The 19235-nt window shown below is 32.8% G+C and overlaps 2 protein-coding genes across 2 annotated transcripts in view; both read right to left on the bottom strand.

Annotated features, from left to right (window-relative positions):
• Nucleotides 1–7321: 7321 nt before the first annotated feature.
• On the bottom strand, nt 7322–13495 carry LOC126692715 (laccase-7-like). The gene is made up of 6 exons (XM_050388415.1): nt 13258–13495; nt 12603–12754; nt 11922–12166; nt 11603–11731; nt 9528–10499; nt 7322–7664 (listed from the first exon to the last, which is right to left on the bottom strand). Exons 1-6 carry the CDS (start codon nt 13351–13353, stop codon nt 7540–7542), a joined length of 1719 nt encoding a protein of 572 aa, XP_050244372.1. The 5' UTR covers nt 13354–13495; the 3' UTR covers nt 7322–7539.
• Nucleotides 7322–19235, bottom strand: part of LOC126692716 (laccase-7-like) — a 30477-nt gene continuing 18563 nt past the window's right edge. The window contains exon 7 of the transcript XR_007645066.1: nt 7322–7353. The gene's annotated coding sequence lies outside the window, so the exon portion shown is untranslated. The remainder of the gene's footprint in view (nt 7354–19235) is intronic.

Raw genomic sequence — 19235 nt, 5'->3', positions numbered from 1 at the left:
CTGTGGCTATAGGTTAAGACCTATAGCTGCGTTTTTGCAACCGCGGCTATAGGCTGAGAGCTATAACTGAGTTTTTAAAAAATATGGCTATAGACCTGCTTTGGGCTGTGTTTAAAATTGCAATTATAGGCTAGACCTATGGTTGCATTTTTTAAAACATGGCTATAGGCTCAAACTTGTAGCTGCGTTTTTCAAAACGCGGCTATAGACCATCTTTGGGCTGCATTTAGAAACGTGGCTAAAGCCTCCTACATTGGCTTTGTCTATAGCTGTGTTTTAAAAACGCGGCTATAGGGTTTTTTTTTTTTCCCTTACTAAATCACAAATTTCTACCCAAATTGAACAATACTGTAAGCACTCAAAATCAAATACAAAACAAATAATTTACATAAACAATTACTTAAATTTTTGAAGTTCATTGCCAAAACCAAACAAGTTCCCAACAAAAAATTGCCAAAAGATTTTTTACATCACAAAAAATATAGAACAAGGATTTTTTACATTCTAATTGCATGAAGAAATACAGCCACAACTAGCAAGCATCAATAGCATTTCCCAACTGACTTCAAAAACTTCAAGAGTTTGCTCTCCTGAAACACAAGTAGCAAGTAGCAAGCCAAAATAAACATAGGTAGCAAACCAAAATAAAATCCTTCAAAATGTCCAGATCTATTACCCAATTTTTCATACTCTCTTTTTAAGTTTCTATCACCCATGAAAGTTGTTACAATTACTACAAGTCAATGTTGCAGAATATGTTAATGCTGAAATAGTACCTTCTCATCTTGGTCCTATGACTCCTTGGGCAACCAAATACACCCACAAAATATGATAGCCAACAAAGAAAAGCACTAGTTGAGAGCGAGCACAAAATAATTAAAGGAAATACCACAAATAATTAAAGGGAACCACCATGAAAGCTAATCAAAAAATATATGAGAAAGAGGATATATATATATATATATATATATATGTATTTATTTATATTTATTTATTTTTATAATGAGAAGGTATTTAAATTTTGAACGTGTTTGCCGAAAACACATGAAGTATCAGTTGAATTACAAAGAAATGAAACACAGACCAGCACAACTTGAAGCTTTGGAAATTTTGGAGCTAGAGGCCAACTACCCAACTGAAACAACCCCCTTTTATTGTACCTAAAAATGAGTATATCTTAATGATAGACCATAAAATGAATACATAATTGACCATAACCAAGTAGTAGCAATATCAAGCTCTCCCCCTCGAAGAGGATATGTGATGCATGAAGCTCAATCAAATGTCTATAAAATTATAAACTCACAATACTCATACCCTCAAAGATTCATTTCTTAAACGCAACTATAGGACATCTTTTTTAAAAAAAAAAAAAAAAAAAAAAAAAAAAAAAAAGGACTGGACATATAGTGCGTTGTTTAAACGCGGCCATAGGCCCTACCCAATAAAACACGGCTGCAAACTTTATCAACGCAGCTACAGAAATGGGCTATAGCTGCATTTTCTGAAACAGAACTATACGTATATGGGTGTAGCCGCATTTGTTATGAATGAGGCTATAATGCAGCTATAGCCGTGTTTTTTGTAAACGCAGTTAAAAAAAATGTGGCTATAGATGGCGTTTTTTGTAGTGTGGTGTAGTGAGAAAGATCCATTTTTGCTTAAGGTCCGGATTGCATCCAACAAAGATTATAAAATGACCCCAAAAATATCTCTTGCAAAAATAAGGTAGTACAAAGGAAGGCCCACCATAATAAGTGCTTAAATAATAGTCTAGTGGTTAACAAGAGAATTGTTCAACGATAGATGTCTGGAAAATTAATAAATGTATTGCATAGTAAAAATCATGTATTTCCTCTATTATTATTATTCCCTTAATAAAATACTTAGGAAGGCCAAAACTGAGACCCAATGTTGGGCTTTAAGATATGGTCAAAAGGCTTTTGGTATCATGTGACGGCATGGGTTCATCCTTAGCTCGAGATATAGGTTGCATCTTAGCAAGAACAACAACAAAACTGAAAATACATAAAAGAGTTGTTTCTTAATATATTGCAATGCAAAGTAAATATTTTAGTGTAAATTTACATAGTTATTGTAGTAATTTTGCAAATTTACACATTTTTGGCTTGTCTCTTCCTTCATCATTGGAAGATGTAATGAAAGAATAAAAAACTATATGCAAAGTGAATAGTATTAGTGTAAATTTACACAATTATTGTAGCAACTTTACAAATTTTTAATTTGACTGATGTAAGTGGTTTTGAGGCTTGAATACATAAAATTCATTCATTTTTTTTTCTTCTAATATCCCACTGACATTGTTGACCACATGTCCCATTACCAATTCAACTATTTAACTTTACTTCTTATAAAGAAAAGCGTATTGAAACATTGAAACAAATAGTAGGAGGTTGTAGGGGTCGAGAATTGTGGTCCCATTTACCAAGTAATATAGGCCCCTACCCATGATGATCTCCACCCAATAACGGCCCATGTTAGCCGAGAGTTAAGGAAGACCTGGGGAAAAGAACACCTCGGCTTACGTATCCGTAGCTGCATATACGTTGAGGAGTCGAGATAGTGCACTGGGAGAATCCGTCGTCAGACGCAAGTTACTAGAAGGTCACCTTAACTACAGAAGGTGGGTCACTCCTTTGACATGAAATTTGATACGGGGAACAATGGCCCAGACTGAAGGTGCCACTCGCATCTCGTAAGTAGAGGTACCCATTGACATGTAGGAGATTCCCTCATCATGAGGCCACTTAAAGAAGGGTATAAATAAGGAGAGAAGGCTAACGAAAAAAGGGTTGGAAACTAAAGAAAGGGAGAGAAACACGAGAGAAAAAAGAGAACACCATCTAGGGACAAAAAATGGTATGCTTAGATCACACGAGTAGAGCTCAGCAGAATGGAGAGTATTCACAGCAAGCTGTTTTAAAAGTGTTATGATGGGTAACAGAGTGAGTTTGTAATCCACCGATCCAAGAACCACTCTAGGGATCTCCCATTGAAGGGATGGAAATTGTATTGGTGGTTAATTTTAATTTTAAAATTTTTTTTTTTTTTTTTTATTTGGACTAAATTTTGTTGTTGTTTGGACTATGTTAAGGGCTAGGGATTATGTTTTTTTGGGGGGGGGGGGGGGCAATAATTTTCTTAGGCCCAAACTCTGAAATTTTATGAAAATACATATAAATTTTACATTTTTCAAAAATCTGGGGGGGGGGGGGTGTGGGGAGTCTCCCTCTAGTCCAAGAATAGCTTTGTCCTTGTTTATGGACCAAGTGAGTTGATCTATGAACTAAAAAGTGTTAGGTTCTAAAGTGTAGGACTTTATGTATTTAAAACTCTAATTTGTATTGTTGGCAAACCATGATCAAAACAATGTGTTTAGAAGTGTTTAAAGTTAGCTCAAAGTTGTATGTCAATGTAAAGTTGGAATCGAGTGTAAAGCAGAAAGCAGTGTGGCTTTCGGCCTGGCTCGATCGATCGAAACTTAGGCTCGACCGATCGAACGTCAGGCAGATTGCTTTTCTGCAGATTTTTCCAACTCAGCCCTAGTTGTTTTAAAACGTTTTTAGGGTTTCTTATTTGTCCTAAGTATAAAAGGCAAACCCTAACCACGTTTTAGTGTTGCTCATATTGCGGTTTGTGTAAATCTCTTGTGAGATCTAGAGGGGCTTTCCTTTACACAAACTTAGGGTTTTCAAGGAGGAGATATTCTCTACACCTTGATGATCAAAACAGTTGCTGCCATTAAAACTTAAAGAATACACAAGCGGGGGTGCTTGTAGCTGGTGGGAATCCAAAGAAAGAAGGAGTCCGTGGATTCGGAGCTTGCACGTGGTCGTGTCAGTAAGTTCTACTGGTTGGTAGCATTAGGAAGTCGAGCGGGGGTGCTTGTAAGTCCTTTTGTATGAACTTCGATTCTTTCTGATAGTGGATTCAAGTTTACCTTGAGGATAGCTAGGTCAAATCCTCCCCAGGTTTTTACCGATTTGGTTTCCTAGGTGATCATATCATTGTCTTATTTATTTTCTGCTGCTATGCATGATATGATATATTTGTGATAACCTAGACTTGTTAATTTGACTAAGTAATAACTTGGTTAATTACCTAGGGTTAATCCAATTGTTTAAGGGGTCTAAAAACTGTCAAAAAGGAACTATTTCTAAATTAAGGGCTGAAAATAACAATATTAATGGAGATTTTTAGAGGAATTCATCTCCCTTTGATGAGTAGATGATGCTTTCCTTTTATAGTGTAGCTTAGGGAGCAATTAGCAAAGGATGAAAAACATTGAGTCTGATTAGCAAGAGAATTTTTAGAGTATCCATCAAAAGATTTGGCCGAAAATGGTATGAGCTCCTTTTTAAGTGTTTGTCTCTTTTGGGTAATGTTAGTGGGAGTTGAAATTTAGAGTATCTAACCTAGGATTTGGCCAAAAAAGGTGTGGTTTGATTTTGGGTATTTTATCTTTTTTGGGTAATGTCATTAAGTGTTGGGATTTTGAAATTGATCTTAGGCAATAAGATCAAGACAAATATGGGGGCTAGAACCAAGTCTTTCAGACTCGGACTGGACCGAGAGGTCAGATCGTGAAAATCAGTTTTTTAAGCATAAAGAACCGGATTTTTTGTTAATTCCGTAAACCCCGAAAACCGTGGTTGGACCGCACAAACCGGTGGCAAGAACCGTGAACCCCTTAGCATTTTTTTTTTTTTTTTTTATAAAAACAACTTAACACAATTTTATTTTACTTAATTAAATTATCCATCTCTTACAAGGAATAAAAAAAATTATAATTAAAATCCTTCAAAGATATTCAACTTTACTTCATAAATTTTAATATTTTCATGGTTATTATTTTATTTTATTAACTTTCTTATTTAATTATTAAATATATGCTTGAAAATCATTAAATTTCCCTCACATATATAGATATATTGTCAATTTTTCTAGTTTTATAAATTTAATATCTATATTTAGGCTTTAGTTAATTATTAAATTAATTATGATGTCATCATGGTTCGACCCCGGTTCGATCTCAAAAACCTTGAACCTCTCACTTTTATGGTTTAATGAACGATTCGGGTCTGAAAACCTTGGCTAGAACCATGGTTGCTCAATATTACCCTTATTGATTGTGATCTAAATAATTTGAAGTAGGGAAATCGTCTTTTATATATAACAAAAAAAAAAAAAAAAGGGGGCCAATAGCTCAAGAAGAATGAAACAAATCTCAAAGGATTTAGAATTGATCCAATAATCAAAATGCCTTTTTCTATTTAGTGGCCTCTCAAGTAGAAAAATAATCACAACTAGTCTCACCCCCACAAATTAACAATTGCATGATCCACCGATGGATTCAAAATTAAATGTAATACTAGTTTGGAACTCACTCAACAATGGTGATGATCAAGTGGTATTATCAAAGTGAGTAGGGTTTCTATTTCGGCTTTTGCTTCAAATATTATAAATAGGTCACTTGATACCAAATTTAATTAAATTAAATTAGACACGTGGTACAAAATTAGACATCAATAAATAAAGAGCTAATCTAAATTCAATTTGGATTCTGATTGTACTTAAACCTCTTTAATATAATATTATATGGTTCTAGAGAATTTTGATCTTGGACTTAATTTAGTAAGATACAAAATAGCACATGATTTTAAAAGAAAGGATGGAAAAAAATAAGGTGAATTAAGGAAAACATATTTTTTGAAGACAAGAAAATTTTAAAATTTTTAATTATTTTATCCAAAGAATGTAATTAAGAAAATGGACAAAACAAGAGTTGATTAATAATCAACTTCATCACAAATGCCAATGGTGTTTTAATTATTATTATAGAGTTTCAACCTATGACATCTGATTCTGAGGATTGTGCTCATTATCATCAAATCAAGACACCAATTGGTTTTTGGTGTAAATGAGGATTGAACACCAAATCTCTTATTCAACCATTAAAAACTTCACCAATTGAGCTAACCAAAACTCACCGAATGATATAAATTAGTTGGTAACTTCTAGTCTCAAAAGTGGAGGTCGGTTATATTGATTCCACCCCCCCTCCCCCCAAATTTAATGTAGCAACCAAAAAATAAAAAACTTCTCACAAACGTGTTGCAAACCAGTGATGTTAAAGTTTGAAAATCAAATTACAAATAAGGTATGAGAGAAAAAGAATAAAAACAAATAATAAATTAATCTAACCTAATACTATATATAATAATACGTTGGGAGAAAATTGTTTTGCCCTATAGGAAAAACAAAACTGCTTTTAAAACATACAAGCAAAAACACTATCTGAAATGCCACATCCCAAATAAAACTCCATTCTATTATTCAATAGTTCTGCAATAACAAAACCAAAACTATTGACATCAAATTTAAGAACCATTTGCTCAATATTACCCCATTCACAATATGATCCTCAAGAATTTGAAGTAGGCAGTTTTCTTTCTTCTTCTTCTTTTTTTTTTTTTTTTTTTTCTTTAAAAATCTTTTTTTTAGCAAAAACGAAGCTATACCAACCAATAGCTTAAAAAGAATTGAAACAAATTCCAACAGATTTAGAATTGATCCCATAACAAATATACCAAGTTATTTAGTGGACAATTTATAAAATACTAACAACTAGTCTCACCCCATAAATTAACAATTGCATGATCCACCCCAATTAAGATTCAAAGTTAAATGTAATACTAGGTTGGAAGCTGCGTTTTAAGCATGAAAACATTCAACATTAGTGATGATAAGGTGATTTTACCAAGGTGGGTGAGGTGTTCATTTTGGCTTTCGTATCGTGTATTATGGTGTTACTTGGCACCAAAATTAAGAAAAATAAATAAAACACATGGCGCAAAATTAGAGAACAATTAAGAATTAATTTGAATTTAATTTGAATTTTGCTTGGGCTTCTACTTTAATATAATATATATTGAATAAAACTACGAGAATAATATTTTTACAACAAAACCTATGTGACAAGTTATTAATGGTAAGTAAAAAAGTAATGTCTAGATAAGAATTAATAGCAGTTTGCCACCTAAATTTTGTTGTGAAATTGTAGTGCACATAGCACCACCATATATATATATTTTTGAGAAAAAGCACTACCATTTATATGATTTAAGGGAATTTTGATCTTTGACTTTTATAACACAAGATTTGAGTGAGAGGAGACAAATAAAAAGGCGAATTTAAAAAAAAAAAAAAATTAAGACAAGGAAATCGAAAATGACTATAATTATTTAATACAATTAATAAATAAATAACTGGATAGAACAAGAAATGATTAATGATTAACTTCATCACAAATGCCAATGTCATTGTTGGCACCTTTTATTCTCCTTAACGGCGAGGGCGGGTTTGATCCCCTTCCCCTAATTTAAGGTATCAACCAAAAAGAAAATTTGTGACAAGTTTGTTGCAAACCAATCATGAGAAATTTGAAAAACCAAATTACAAATAGAGAATGAAAGAATATAAGAAAACATTAACAACGGTGACACCGTGAAAGAAATATTAACATTTGGGTAGATCATTTGGCGGTGGAGGCAGCGTAGAATAGGGTCCATTCTCAACTTCAAAAGCCATGCCCAAACCCAATGACAAGTGCACGTCCAGATGGCAATGTACCATCCAAACACCTGCGTGTTTCATTTTTTCATCAAACATAAGTGACAAACTAATTAAGAAGATTGGTTTAAATCTCGGTCAAAGAAAACTAACTTACGGATACACAGTTTTAATTTAATTATGCAGTTACCAAAAAAAAATCTTATTTTTATAAATTTTTAAGTTTTTCTTGTTGCAGCTAATTTTTTAAGTTTGATCCACATGTTTCTTCAATCTTAAACTTGGATTTGTTTTTAATAATATGAGTGACATACCAATTTAGATAATATAATCCACCAGTCTAAATTATCATAAGTAAATGACATTGTAATAATACTAAACTGTATAAAAGATCTATTATCAGAAATGAGATTTGCAACTTTCTTGAGTATTTATTTGAAAGAATCGCTTATAGAACTCGATCATTAACGTGTGAAAAAATGAAACAAAACTGTTAACCAAAATGACTAGATATTATATTGCCGAGCTTGAAAAAAAAAATTTAGAATAACTATTTTTTTGTTTTCAAAGAATGGACTTAATTTTCTAATCCAAGTGTATGTTGTTTTTACAATGATTTTATTTTATTTTTTCCGGTTAACAATAGTTGTAGTTTTTCCAATTTTCAGGGTTCTTTAATTTTTCTTTTTCTGCCATAATAAATAGAGTAAAATACAGCTAAATTGAGGTTTGAGTTAATGCCAGGTAGGTTCAAAACTAAAACTTTTCAAAACTAACTAACTTGATCACTTACCGGTAAGCCCAACTTTATCTCTCATAAAAAAAAAAAAAAAAAAAAAAAAAAAAAAAAAAAAAAAGTAAGCCCAACTTTAACTCTAAACCATTACTCATTTTCCTCCTCTTTTTTTCATGGTGATTATGGACTAAGTTTGTCAATTTTAAAAAAGTTTTGAAACTAGTTGGCATTAACCCAAACATCATGAGTGTTAACTCTATTTCACCTTAATAAAAATAATTAATGAGGTTGTTAAATTGCATACTATATTTATATGCATCATGAAACTCCTTCTCATCTAAGATTCTTTATGTACCTTAAGTTCATGTGAACTTTTGTACTACATAGAAAAGTCAGAATCAGGGCGAGCTGAATGATGAAGCAAGAGATGCGGTTGCCTAAGGCCCCAAGTAAAAAAAAGGCCCCCATATTTTAACCAATAGGGTTATTTATAATCAATAAATAAAATAATATTTTTTACCAAGTGAAAAATTAATAAAAAATAGAGAAAAATTGCAACGTCCACAATATTTTTCAGAACACTTTTATAACTAATGTTGAGTAGCAAGTTGTTACAGTCTGTTACCGATGACAAAAAAATAATTATAGTAATATTTTCAAGTAGAAAACAAAAAGCAACTTAAAACCTAGGATTTGTTGTAAAAAAATATTGTGAATGTTGCACTTCTAAAAATAAAAAGAGAATAATAATAAGAGTTTAGTTAGCAAACTTTTACTAGTTCTCATTTAAGTCTACCACTAACACCACTCTTTTACTTATCATTATCAATCTACTACATCAACAAGTATGAAAAATTTTGTCAAATTTTTTGTCTATAAAATTTCTAAAAAAAGAAAAAATTCTACATAATTCATGTTAATTAGTAATAATTTTGCATCTAAAACAAGATAATCAATTTTTGCCTTAAGTCCCAAATACATCAAGCCGCCCCTGAGTCAGATAGTTACAAACTTACACGGCAAGAAGTGTTAATAGAAAAATATCAGTTACTTCTAATTTGAATAACAGTTTCTTCTCCATATCTAATAATATTATTAAAGATGAAATTATAGATTTAAGATTCATTGAATTTGTGAAACATAATAATAATAATAATAATATAAGAGAAAAAAATAAGAGGCAAGATAGAAATATAACCTGGATTATTTGCTGTGAATCTGATAACAGTCCAACCCCCAGTTGGCACGGCTATAGTATTACGCATTTGTGGATTGACGAAATTGAACTTTCGGGGATCATTTTCGGAGTCATAATTTCCAAAACCCTGTGCTAAAACATGGAAGTTGAAACCATGAAAGTGGATAGGATGAGACTCTGTTCCTATTAAGGCTGTGTTCTGAAGAACAATCTCCACCGTTGAACCGTACTTCAGTGTCTTTACTTTGGTAGACTTTGGTGCAAATATTATGGACAGATTGAGAGCGTTGCTCGGGTTGGTGTAATCAAACACCAATGGAGGGTTATCAGGAAAATCAGTGGTATAAACCCCCTTCTTGTTATTGCTATAGAATGCTTGTAACATTGACAATTTACTAGGGAGCTGAAATGATTCATTGTTCATGCTCGCAGACAATCGAGGTGGACCTGCACAAGTGGCACCCCCTTCTCCACACGCTGCGAAATTTATCCCAAATGTGATAAACATGTGCTCGTCCACCTGACGTGGCACTGGGACCCAATGGGGCCCAAGTGGAGAGCCAGTGAGATTGGAGTAAAACTTGTAAGCTGTGGGTGTGTCATTGAAAGCTGGTAGAGCTGGCATTATGGGAGTTGCTGATGACTTGGCATCCTGATAGACAATGATGCCACTTGTGGTTGTGTCATCGAACGGTATGCGTTGGGAAGGGGAAGGGGCAGAGGCAGAAATGTAGGGTCTTGCGGCCATGTAGTAAGAACCCAAAGGTTGATCAGCGGTGAAAAGAACATCAGTGGTTTGGCCGGGAGAAAGGACAATAACATCAGTGACATAAGGTGCGGTGTAAGCAGCATCAATTGCTACAACTTTCATTTTATGATTGGCTATTTTGAAAAACAGTTGGTTATTGAGTGCAGCGTTAATGATGCGTAACATATAGGTTTTTCCTTGGATCACCTCAAGCTTATATGTGCCTGAAAAAATTGTAAAAGAACCATCTTAAAAATAAGAGAAAGTGAACACAATTTTTGTTCCATAAACTATTATCAATACTGAAGTGATTGACTATGAATGGAGGAAAAAAATTGATATGTTTATGTGAAAATGATTGCTCCCATTCACCACTCTTATATACTCAACTATTTTAACAAGTTGTGACAAAAAGTGTAGTTGCTCTTTCTTAAAGAAAATTTAACCAACAAGTCATGGGGGAAGGATAAAACTTAAATTAAGATGATCTGTGTGATTTTTTTTTTTTTGCTAAACTTCAATGTGTGTGAGAGGCGGATCCAGGATTTCTTTTCAGGTAGGTCATTAAGAAACTTAAATTAAACAAAATTTAATAAAAAAGAACTTGAATGTATCAAGTTACCAACCAAAAAAAAAAAAAAAAAATCACACAAATACATGACATTTTATTATTTCCTTCTACAATTTTTCATATTTTGACATCATTATGAGTTTTCATTATTTATTGTCAATGTGGGTAGGTGTAACCTTTTTATTTTGTAAAGTTGTATAACATTTTGTATTTTTATGCAATTTTCATTATCTATTTTTTATTATTTTTATAAAAATATTTTAAACTGAATGACAAAACTCAATCCATGTGCATTCTACTAATTATAGAATCAAATAGCCACATCCATCCATACAAATATAAATAATATATTATGTGTCTACTTAACCAATCAAATGTTTGAAAAATTGCTGACTTTATTATTTTTTTTTTAATCACTAACTTTATAACAAAATGTTATTATAACATGATAATAATATACACACATGTAATAAACCCTTTATATTTCCTAATTATTAAATTATATAAAGTTATATTATATTTATACTATACATGCACATATTCACACAAATAATATTACAACAATAAATAAATAAATAATGCACACAATCCGTATCTCACACACACAAATAATATATAAATTTATAAAATAAAAAATGAGATACACTTACAATTCACAAACACTCATTATTTACTCTTAAAGTCGGAGATTCCAATAGTTGGACAGTGAAAAGAGATTCGTGAGAGAGAGATTCACAGTCATTGATTATTACATACCAGTTTGAGAACAAGGGTAGAGATCACCAGGTTGTCCATTGATTGTGAAAGCATCAGAAATGTTAGGTGCGGCACCTGTTGCTAGACCCTGGTTCTCGACATCAACGACATTAGCATCCCAATACTCCCCTGCAATCACATTTAAAGGACCGTTAGCTATTTATTTACATTAGGAATTAGGCTAGTGTTGTATGTGTTTCTATGCATTGCCTCAACATCACCATAGTCTTGGTGATATATTTCATTGTTACTTTGTTAGAAATTTCTATTCTTCCATTATTTATATGATCAAACAACTAAGAGTGTTAGGAGTTGATACCCAATAAGATCGGAAATTCTTTGTAAGGAGATAGAAATGGATAAGATTTTCCTAATCTTGGTTTGATAATAAGTGCTCCATACACAGTTGCACGGAGCCACGAGACATGAGCATGCCACCAAAGAGTCCCCTCTTGTCCAGTGATGTTGAATCTGTAAGCATAAGTTTGGCAAGGACGTATGGGACATTGAGTTACATATGAAGGTCCGTCTGCCCATCCACTCAATAGTTGAAACACTCCATGCCTGCATCAAAATTTCCATGGCGACACAATAATAATTTACCTATATTGTTTCACAAAATATAGCTTCATGCATTCATAAACTTATGCTATTTCCTAAATAACCCTTTATTTAATTATATACTAATATGTCAACGGCTGGTTCTTTCTTTTAAAAAGTAGTATACACGTATCAACAACAACAACTACATGTCTTAGCCTTAAATTTTGGGGCATTCTCAACAGATTAATTTCATTCTTTTTATTAACAAGTTGTACACATGCATAAATAACTTTTTATTATTATTTTTATAAGAATAAATAACTTTAATTTCTTATTGTTTTCCAATGAAAGCATGGAAGCCTCTTTTTACCTTATAATTAAATACAAAAAAGAAAAAGAAAAAAAGAATGACAATGGCTAAGCAGACTTTTAGTTGTATAGCATAATAAGGATTTACCAGTGGATAGTAATGTTATAGGGAGACTGATTGACTACGTGGATCACAAGGTTATCACCCTCTCGAACGCTTATTACAGGACCAGGCAGGGTTCCATTTACTGTAGTTACCACTTGCTCATTGCACAACCGTTGGACAGTTAGGTTTTGCACCTGTAACAAAAATAATAATTAAGAATTGTTATAATAACAAAAATTTGATGTACTTCAAATTCTGTACTGTTAATTACATCTCAAATATAGGCACATGAGATAATAGTCAACTTCCCTCATAACTAGGTTGATTGGTGAGAAAGAAAGAGCAAAAGGAATAGCATTTCTAAAGGCTAGGCTTACACTAACGACTATTCCAAGTTAACTGGGCAGCTATTAAGTCAGTCAACAGACCAAAAAGTAATTCTAGAGAGTTTTTTCTTTCACAACTGCTAAAATATTTGTTGTGATTATAGAAACATCACTTCAACTTCAATACAAAACTGACATCATTTTAAGCATGCAGTAATTACAACAATTAGATGTGGAAAATAATATGTTCCTAAATTTATTGTAATGCTGATGGAGCTAAAGACCATTTTCCCCCACCCCATTGCACTCATTTACTACTAGGAAAAATACAGCAAGAAATGGAAAAACATTCAAATGGATAAGCTAGTTACATGGAAAAAATGCTCCACTGTTTCTGCGGAGGTTATTGAAGAAGCTAGTAGAGCTAAAGCGCATGCTAGCAAAAATTGAAAGCGACCCATCATCATTAGAGAAAAGACTACAGAGGGATGAAGAGGGAAAGAATATGAAGTTCCTATTTATATTAGACAACATGGATTTCTTGAGAGTGAGCAATCTCCATGCGTTCTGTGTGTCTATTATTAAAATACACGATCATCCAATGGATTTTTTTCTAGGCATCTGAGTTGGCAATGTGTTGTGTTTGCAGAAACTTATATTATCTAGCTATTACATTTATCTAGCCATTAGAACATAATTTAAAGACAGCACATAAAAATCTTTGTTGTTAAGCAAACTGTCCTTTTCATTGGGGTAGTTATTAGTAACTAATGTCTCGTTATAATTCATATAGATAAGTGCATTTAAATATTTAGCATTTCATGAAGATAGGCGGAGCCACAAAAGAAAAAAAAAATTTCGGGCCAAGCCAAATGTATATATATAAAAATTAAATCCAAAAAATAATTTACCCACTTTTCTTTAAAAGTTACTATGATTTTAGAGTAGAGTTTGTGGTGTGCCTTGGTGTAAGAAAACCATTTTTCCTCTTTGTGTGTTTGTTTGTTTTCTCAATATAAAAAAATGGTAATCATCCTACATTGCTTAAGATAATGGATTGTGTAGTACAACTTGTTTCATCATCCCTTAAAAGTTATTTTATTCCATCTGTGTATGTTTGTTTTTTAAACTATATAAATGCATTACATACTTTTAGTAAGCACTCCCCCCTCTCCCAGCGAGTAAAAGATTCCTGTAAGTGAATAACTTATAGTTGATTTCAGTGTTTAAAGAATACAAATTAGTTTCGAGCCATGATATGCATTTGGCTTCTTAAATCTGACTTTTCCACAAATAGAGATTGATGAATTATTTTATCCATTAGGTCTGGAAAACACCTCCCGTTTAAAAAAATAAAAAATTTTATATATATATATATATATATATATACAGTTATAGTTAAAGCCAAAACTGAGAGAAAATCCAATTAAATTTTAAATTAAATTCCAATTGTTATCTTATTTTGAGCCACGTCCTATCTAAGTTTTTTTAATTTTTGATCTAGGTAAGTTAATACTGTGTAAAAGACGAAAAGTCTAATATAAATAAACTATAAAAAAAGCCCAATAAACAAAAAAGAAAAAGAAAAAAAGGAATACCATGATTTTAGAGTAGATTTTGTGGTGTGCCTTGGCGTAAGAAAACCATTTTTCCTCTTTGTGTGTTTGTTTGTTTCTCAATATAAAAAAATGGTAATCGTCCTACATTGCTTAAGATAATGGATTGTGTAGTACAACTTGTTTTATCATCCCTTAAAAGTTATTTTATTCCATCTGTGTATGTTTGTTTGTTAAACTATATAAATGCATTACATACTTTTAGTAAGCACTCCCCCCTCTCCCAGCGAGTAAAAGATTCCTGTAAGTGAATAACTTATAGTTGATTTCAGTGTTTAAAGAATACAAATTAGTTTCGAGCCATGATATGCATTTGGCTTCTTAAATCTGACTTTTCCACAAATAGAGATTGATGAATTATTTTATCCATTAGGTCTGGAAAACACCTCCCGTTTAAAAAAATAAAAAATTATATATATATATATATATATAGTTAAACCCAAAACTGAGAGAAAATTCAATTAAATTTTAAATTAAATTCCAATTGTTATCTTATTTTGAGCCACATCCTATCTAAGTTTTTTTAATTTTTGATCTAGGTAAGTTAATACTGTGTAAAAAACGAAAAGTCTAATATAAATAAACTATAAAAAAAAAACCCAATAAACCAAAAAAAAAAAAAAAAAAAAGAAGGAAGAAGAGTAAACTCATGTGTGTGTGTATATATATATATATATATATAAAATAAAATAAATAGAGAGAGAGAGAGAGAGAAACTCAACCCCCTGAGGTGGCAATTTTGTTTTAATATATCTACTGTTTTTATTTTTTTATTTGACTCTCCTAAAATAAAAATTTGAACACCTTGACCCTAAATTTTTTTTAACCCACTTGAAATAAGCTTAAATATGATTTTCTTAACAATATTTTGGTCTTTTTAATCACACACAAAAAAAACCCCAACAACAAGCCAATTTTATAAAAAATCTAGGGAAATTGTAAGTTCAACAACAAAAGTAAGATATTTTCATCATAAATCTAAAAAAGGTCATTCAGATCTTAACAAATTTGAAATAGACTAATTAAAAATTCATAGTTTACATTGTACGAAGGAAACCATGAAACCATATAGACCGTAAGATTCATTTCTTACCCAAGATGTATTTTCTTATTGACTACCTAGAAAAAATTCCTGCAGTCGCTACTGCATATACCAAGTATAGTTTGAATTCATATATGTGTGTAATTGTGATTGTTTTTAATTGTACCATACATATACACAAACAATACACTAATAAATAAATAATGGATCATTGGATAGCTAATAGCATAATGCAAGTCGTCATTTATACTTCCAAACATGCATTTTCGAGAAAGGACAAAACTTAAGTACAACTGTACAATACTTAAGTATTGTTTTTTAAGTTTCTCTCTTAAGATTCAACCATGTAGTTGTATTTAACTAAAAATACACTTTCATCCTATGAAAAAAAAGCCACATAGCAAAATTTTTAAGAGAATAATCTAAGAAATAACACCTAAGTATTGTACCTAACTTTTGCTCTTCTAGAAAATATTAAATGTTGTGAACCTGTAATTTACAAGATATGCAGACATAAATTTCTTTCTTTGTCAATTGTCAAGTTGTTGCCAATTGGAAGCAAGAAAATTGGAAGTCATTGGAGATTTCTTTTAGAATCAAACTCAATCTTTCGATGATTGCCAAGGTTGCCCTAAAATATATTTGTGATCATTCATTTATGAAAGTTCAAATAGTGTGTAAAACACCTATGAATGTTTAGACCCCCAAATACAAAACTATCAACACAAGCTTATAATCAAACAATATATGTGTGGAATATAAAATATAAGCTATAACCAAATAGGTAACACACTCTAAACCATAATTAATCACAATCACAATAGTAATTAAAAGGTAAAGAGAAAAAGAAGAAAGATGCAAACACAAAGATAACACGGTGATATGTTATCGAAGAGGAAACCGAAGTATTTGGTGAAAAACCTCTCCACAGCCCTCCAAGCAGTCAATAATCCATTAGAGAATGAAGTTGTGATACATGAATAGCAGAAGACCCTCTAAGCCTAATCTACCCAATGCACCTAAGCCCTCCAAACTTCTTGCTTCAACAGGGTTACGTTGAATCTTGTCTTCTTTAGCTTACCGGATCCCACAATAATCCGTTGCATCAACCAAAATGAATTGGTCATTTCTAAACTACTTTCCAAGCACCAAAATACCCCCTCACTGATATGCGTATGGTGAGATAAGGATTTGGCTAATGTACCTCTCAAGGATATGTCAATGGAGAGGGTGAGAGTAGAGAAATTTGGAGAATCAAAAGATGAAGATTATGGATGAGTCCATCTTGTTTTTCTCCGGGATTTCTCTCTCAAAATTCTCTCTAGAAGCTCTTTACATTTCATGGGTATAAGGGTATTTATAGTAGGGTGTATGAGGAATGTGAAGAGTCAGTTACAATCAAACAGGGCATTCTGGTGACTCGACCTCGCGACTGGAACGAGTCGCAAGTTTGAGTCGCGAGTTAACTGCCTGGCTAGACTAGAAGTTTTGTCTTGTAGTGCTATAGCTGGCCTGGACCCTTCAGCTCCCCCTGCATGTCTCACACGTGTGCCATTCTGGTGACTTGCTAGTCACGAGCTAGTCGCGAGATCCAATCACGAGACTCCCTTGAATTGCACACTTCTTGAGATTTCTTCACACTTTCTCACACATTACCCTTACATAATTTCCACCAAATATAGGGTATCTAATTGCTAAATTACAAGCAAATTTGGTACAGAATAAAGCCAACACATGATTGAATTAATTCAACCTTACAATCTCCCCCTTTGGCTATTCCGTGACAAAACCCTAAAACAGATTCTAGACTTAACATGTGAGTTAGGAACAGTTGCCAAAACTCTCTCACATCCTTATTCTAGAAATTGTGAAGCTCTTGAACCATACGAACAAGTATTTCTTGAAAACAACAACACAAGACGATCATTGTAAGCAGAAATCTTGAAATGCATATGGAGCAAGCACAATGCGATCAAGTGGTAAAGATTAAAGCAATAAAGCATGGCTTGACCAAACAAGAACAATCACTATAAATAGTGATCACAATGATCATTCATACAAGGAATGAACATTCGAACATGCAAGCTAATAAGCTCAATGCAAAGTATCATTTGCATGTCCAACACTCAACCAATACAAAAACACAAAGTAATTGCATCAAGGATATAAAATCCAACAAGGGCACAAGAGTGATGTACTAAAGAAAATTCATACCATTAACTGAAAGCACTAAGCTACAAAGCATAGGTACAAAAAAAAGTACTAAATATTAACTAAAATATTTAAACCAATGTACCAAAAGCTTTAAACAGAAGCAATGTAACCATCCAAGAGATAAAAGGAACTATTAACAAATAAGTTGTAAACTAGACTAGCTAATCAATGGTTAGACTATCCAAAAGTATGTGTGTGTGTGTATGAATCAGCTTCCTCCTTTTGAGCTCACACAACTCCCCCTTTCAATATGCACATTTTCCTTCTTGTGTTGCTCTCCCCCTTACTATATGCTATCGTCTAATCTATACATTGAGTTGCTCTCCCCTTTTTTGTCATGAATAGCTAAAGGCTCTCCTCTAGTTTGCTTTAAATAGCATCTAACTGTGTCTCAATGGCCGTGAGATGCATTTAAACTTGATTGTTGGTGGAGTAGAGAGCAGTTTCAAATCTTGAAATACGTTGATGCAAACCCTCAATCAAAGTACTCAACCTGTCAACTTGAGAACTAGATTGTACATGTTAAGTGCTAGTCGTCTGTAGCTCAGGAGTGAGAGGAGATGTAGTCTCGGTATGCCTAGACGTAGTGTGAGTGGCTAAGTCATGACCGGATGGAGTGGAATGAGGGAAAGATTCACTTTTAGGTGCTTTGGAAGAGTGACTTTTGCTTGCTTGAAGAGACACCATGGATATTGGGCAAAGACGAACCAATATTTTTCCATCTTTTGGTGGGCAAACATCTTCAAGTACCATGATCTTCATGAGAAGACAACAAAAAGGAAGACATGTTCATGCTGCCGTTTGTGCTACTGTTTTCCCTATTGTCTGGAAGATGTGAGCACAAATATCAATCGGAACTCTAGTGATGAGATCACATAAGAACTGGGTTTTTCCAAGGTTGATGAATCTAGTGTTGGACAGTGGATAAAGATTGAAGAACATGATCAAAGTAAGAGTTTTCAATTCAGGTGCAAAATTTGCAGTTCCAATAGACGTGCCTTCAAAAGAAATGTCATGATCTGGCCCAAGAATTTGAAGAATATCTTGCACTGGAGGAAGTTTAGTTCAACTCTAGTGAATCTAGCATTAAAGTAGAACTCCTTAACTAGTTCATCAATTGGATCCTCGAAGTTGCCAAATAGATCAACCCAATCTTTTTCTTCAAAGATCCTAGGAATAAAGGTCGTTCCTAGGGTATCAAATCTCACAATCTGTTCCACCACAGTAGGAGCTTTTTCAAAAATGTTGGAGAAAGTCTGAGAATCGAGGGGAGTCTTGAATCTCTCACTGTTTGAATCATGGGACGAATGACGGGTTCGTTTTGAAACAGGGGATGATGGACCATCAATCACTGGTTCTTTTCCACGAGAGGAACGGTGAGACATCTGCACAAGAACAGACACACAGCAGAGAACCAATTGCAAAGCCACAAGACACAAACACAAACTTAATTAAATCCAGGTTAGTCCATGAAATA

This window comes from Quercus robur, chromosome 7 (assembly GCF_932294415.1).
Source record: "Quercus robur chromosome 7, dhQueRobu3.1, whole genome shotgun sequence".
NCBI lineage: Eukaryota > Viridiplantae > Streptophyta > Magnoliopsida > Fagales > Fagaceae > Quercus > Quercus robur.
Note: the sequence above shows the minus strand (reverse complement) of the source record. Positions and strands in the feature narration are given on the sequence as shown.

Excerpts from the sequence above, each read along its gene's own strand:
- LOC126692715 (XM_050388415.1), bottom strand. The coding sequence starts at position 13,353 with ATGATGATGGGTCGCTTTCAATTTTTGCTAGCATGCGCTTTAGCTCTA. Across the intron at positions 12,167-12,602 it reads TATAACATTACTATCCACTG|GCATGGAGTGTTTCAACTAT; the intron begins GTAAATCCTTAT and ends ATTTTGATGCAG. Across the intron at positions 7,665-9,527 it reads ATTCACAGCAAATAATCCAG|GTGTTTGGATGGTACATTGC; the intron begins GTTATATTTCTA and ends TGAAACACGCAG.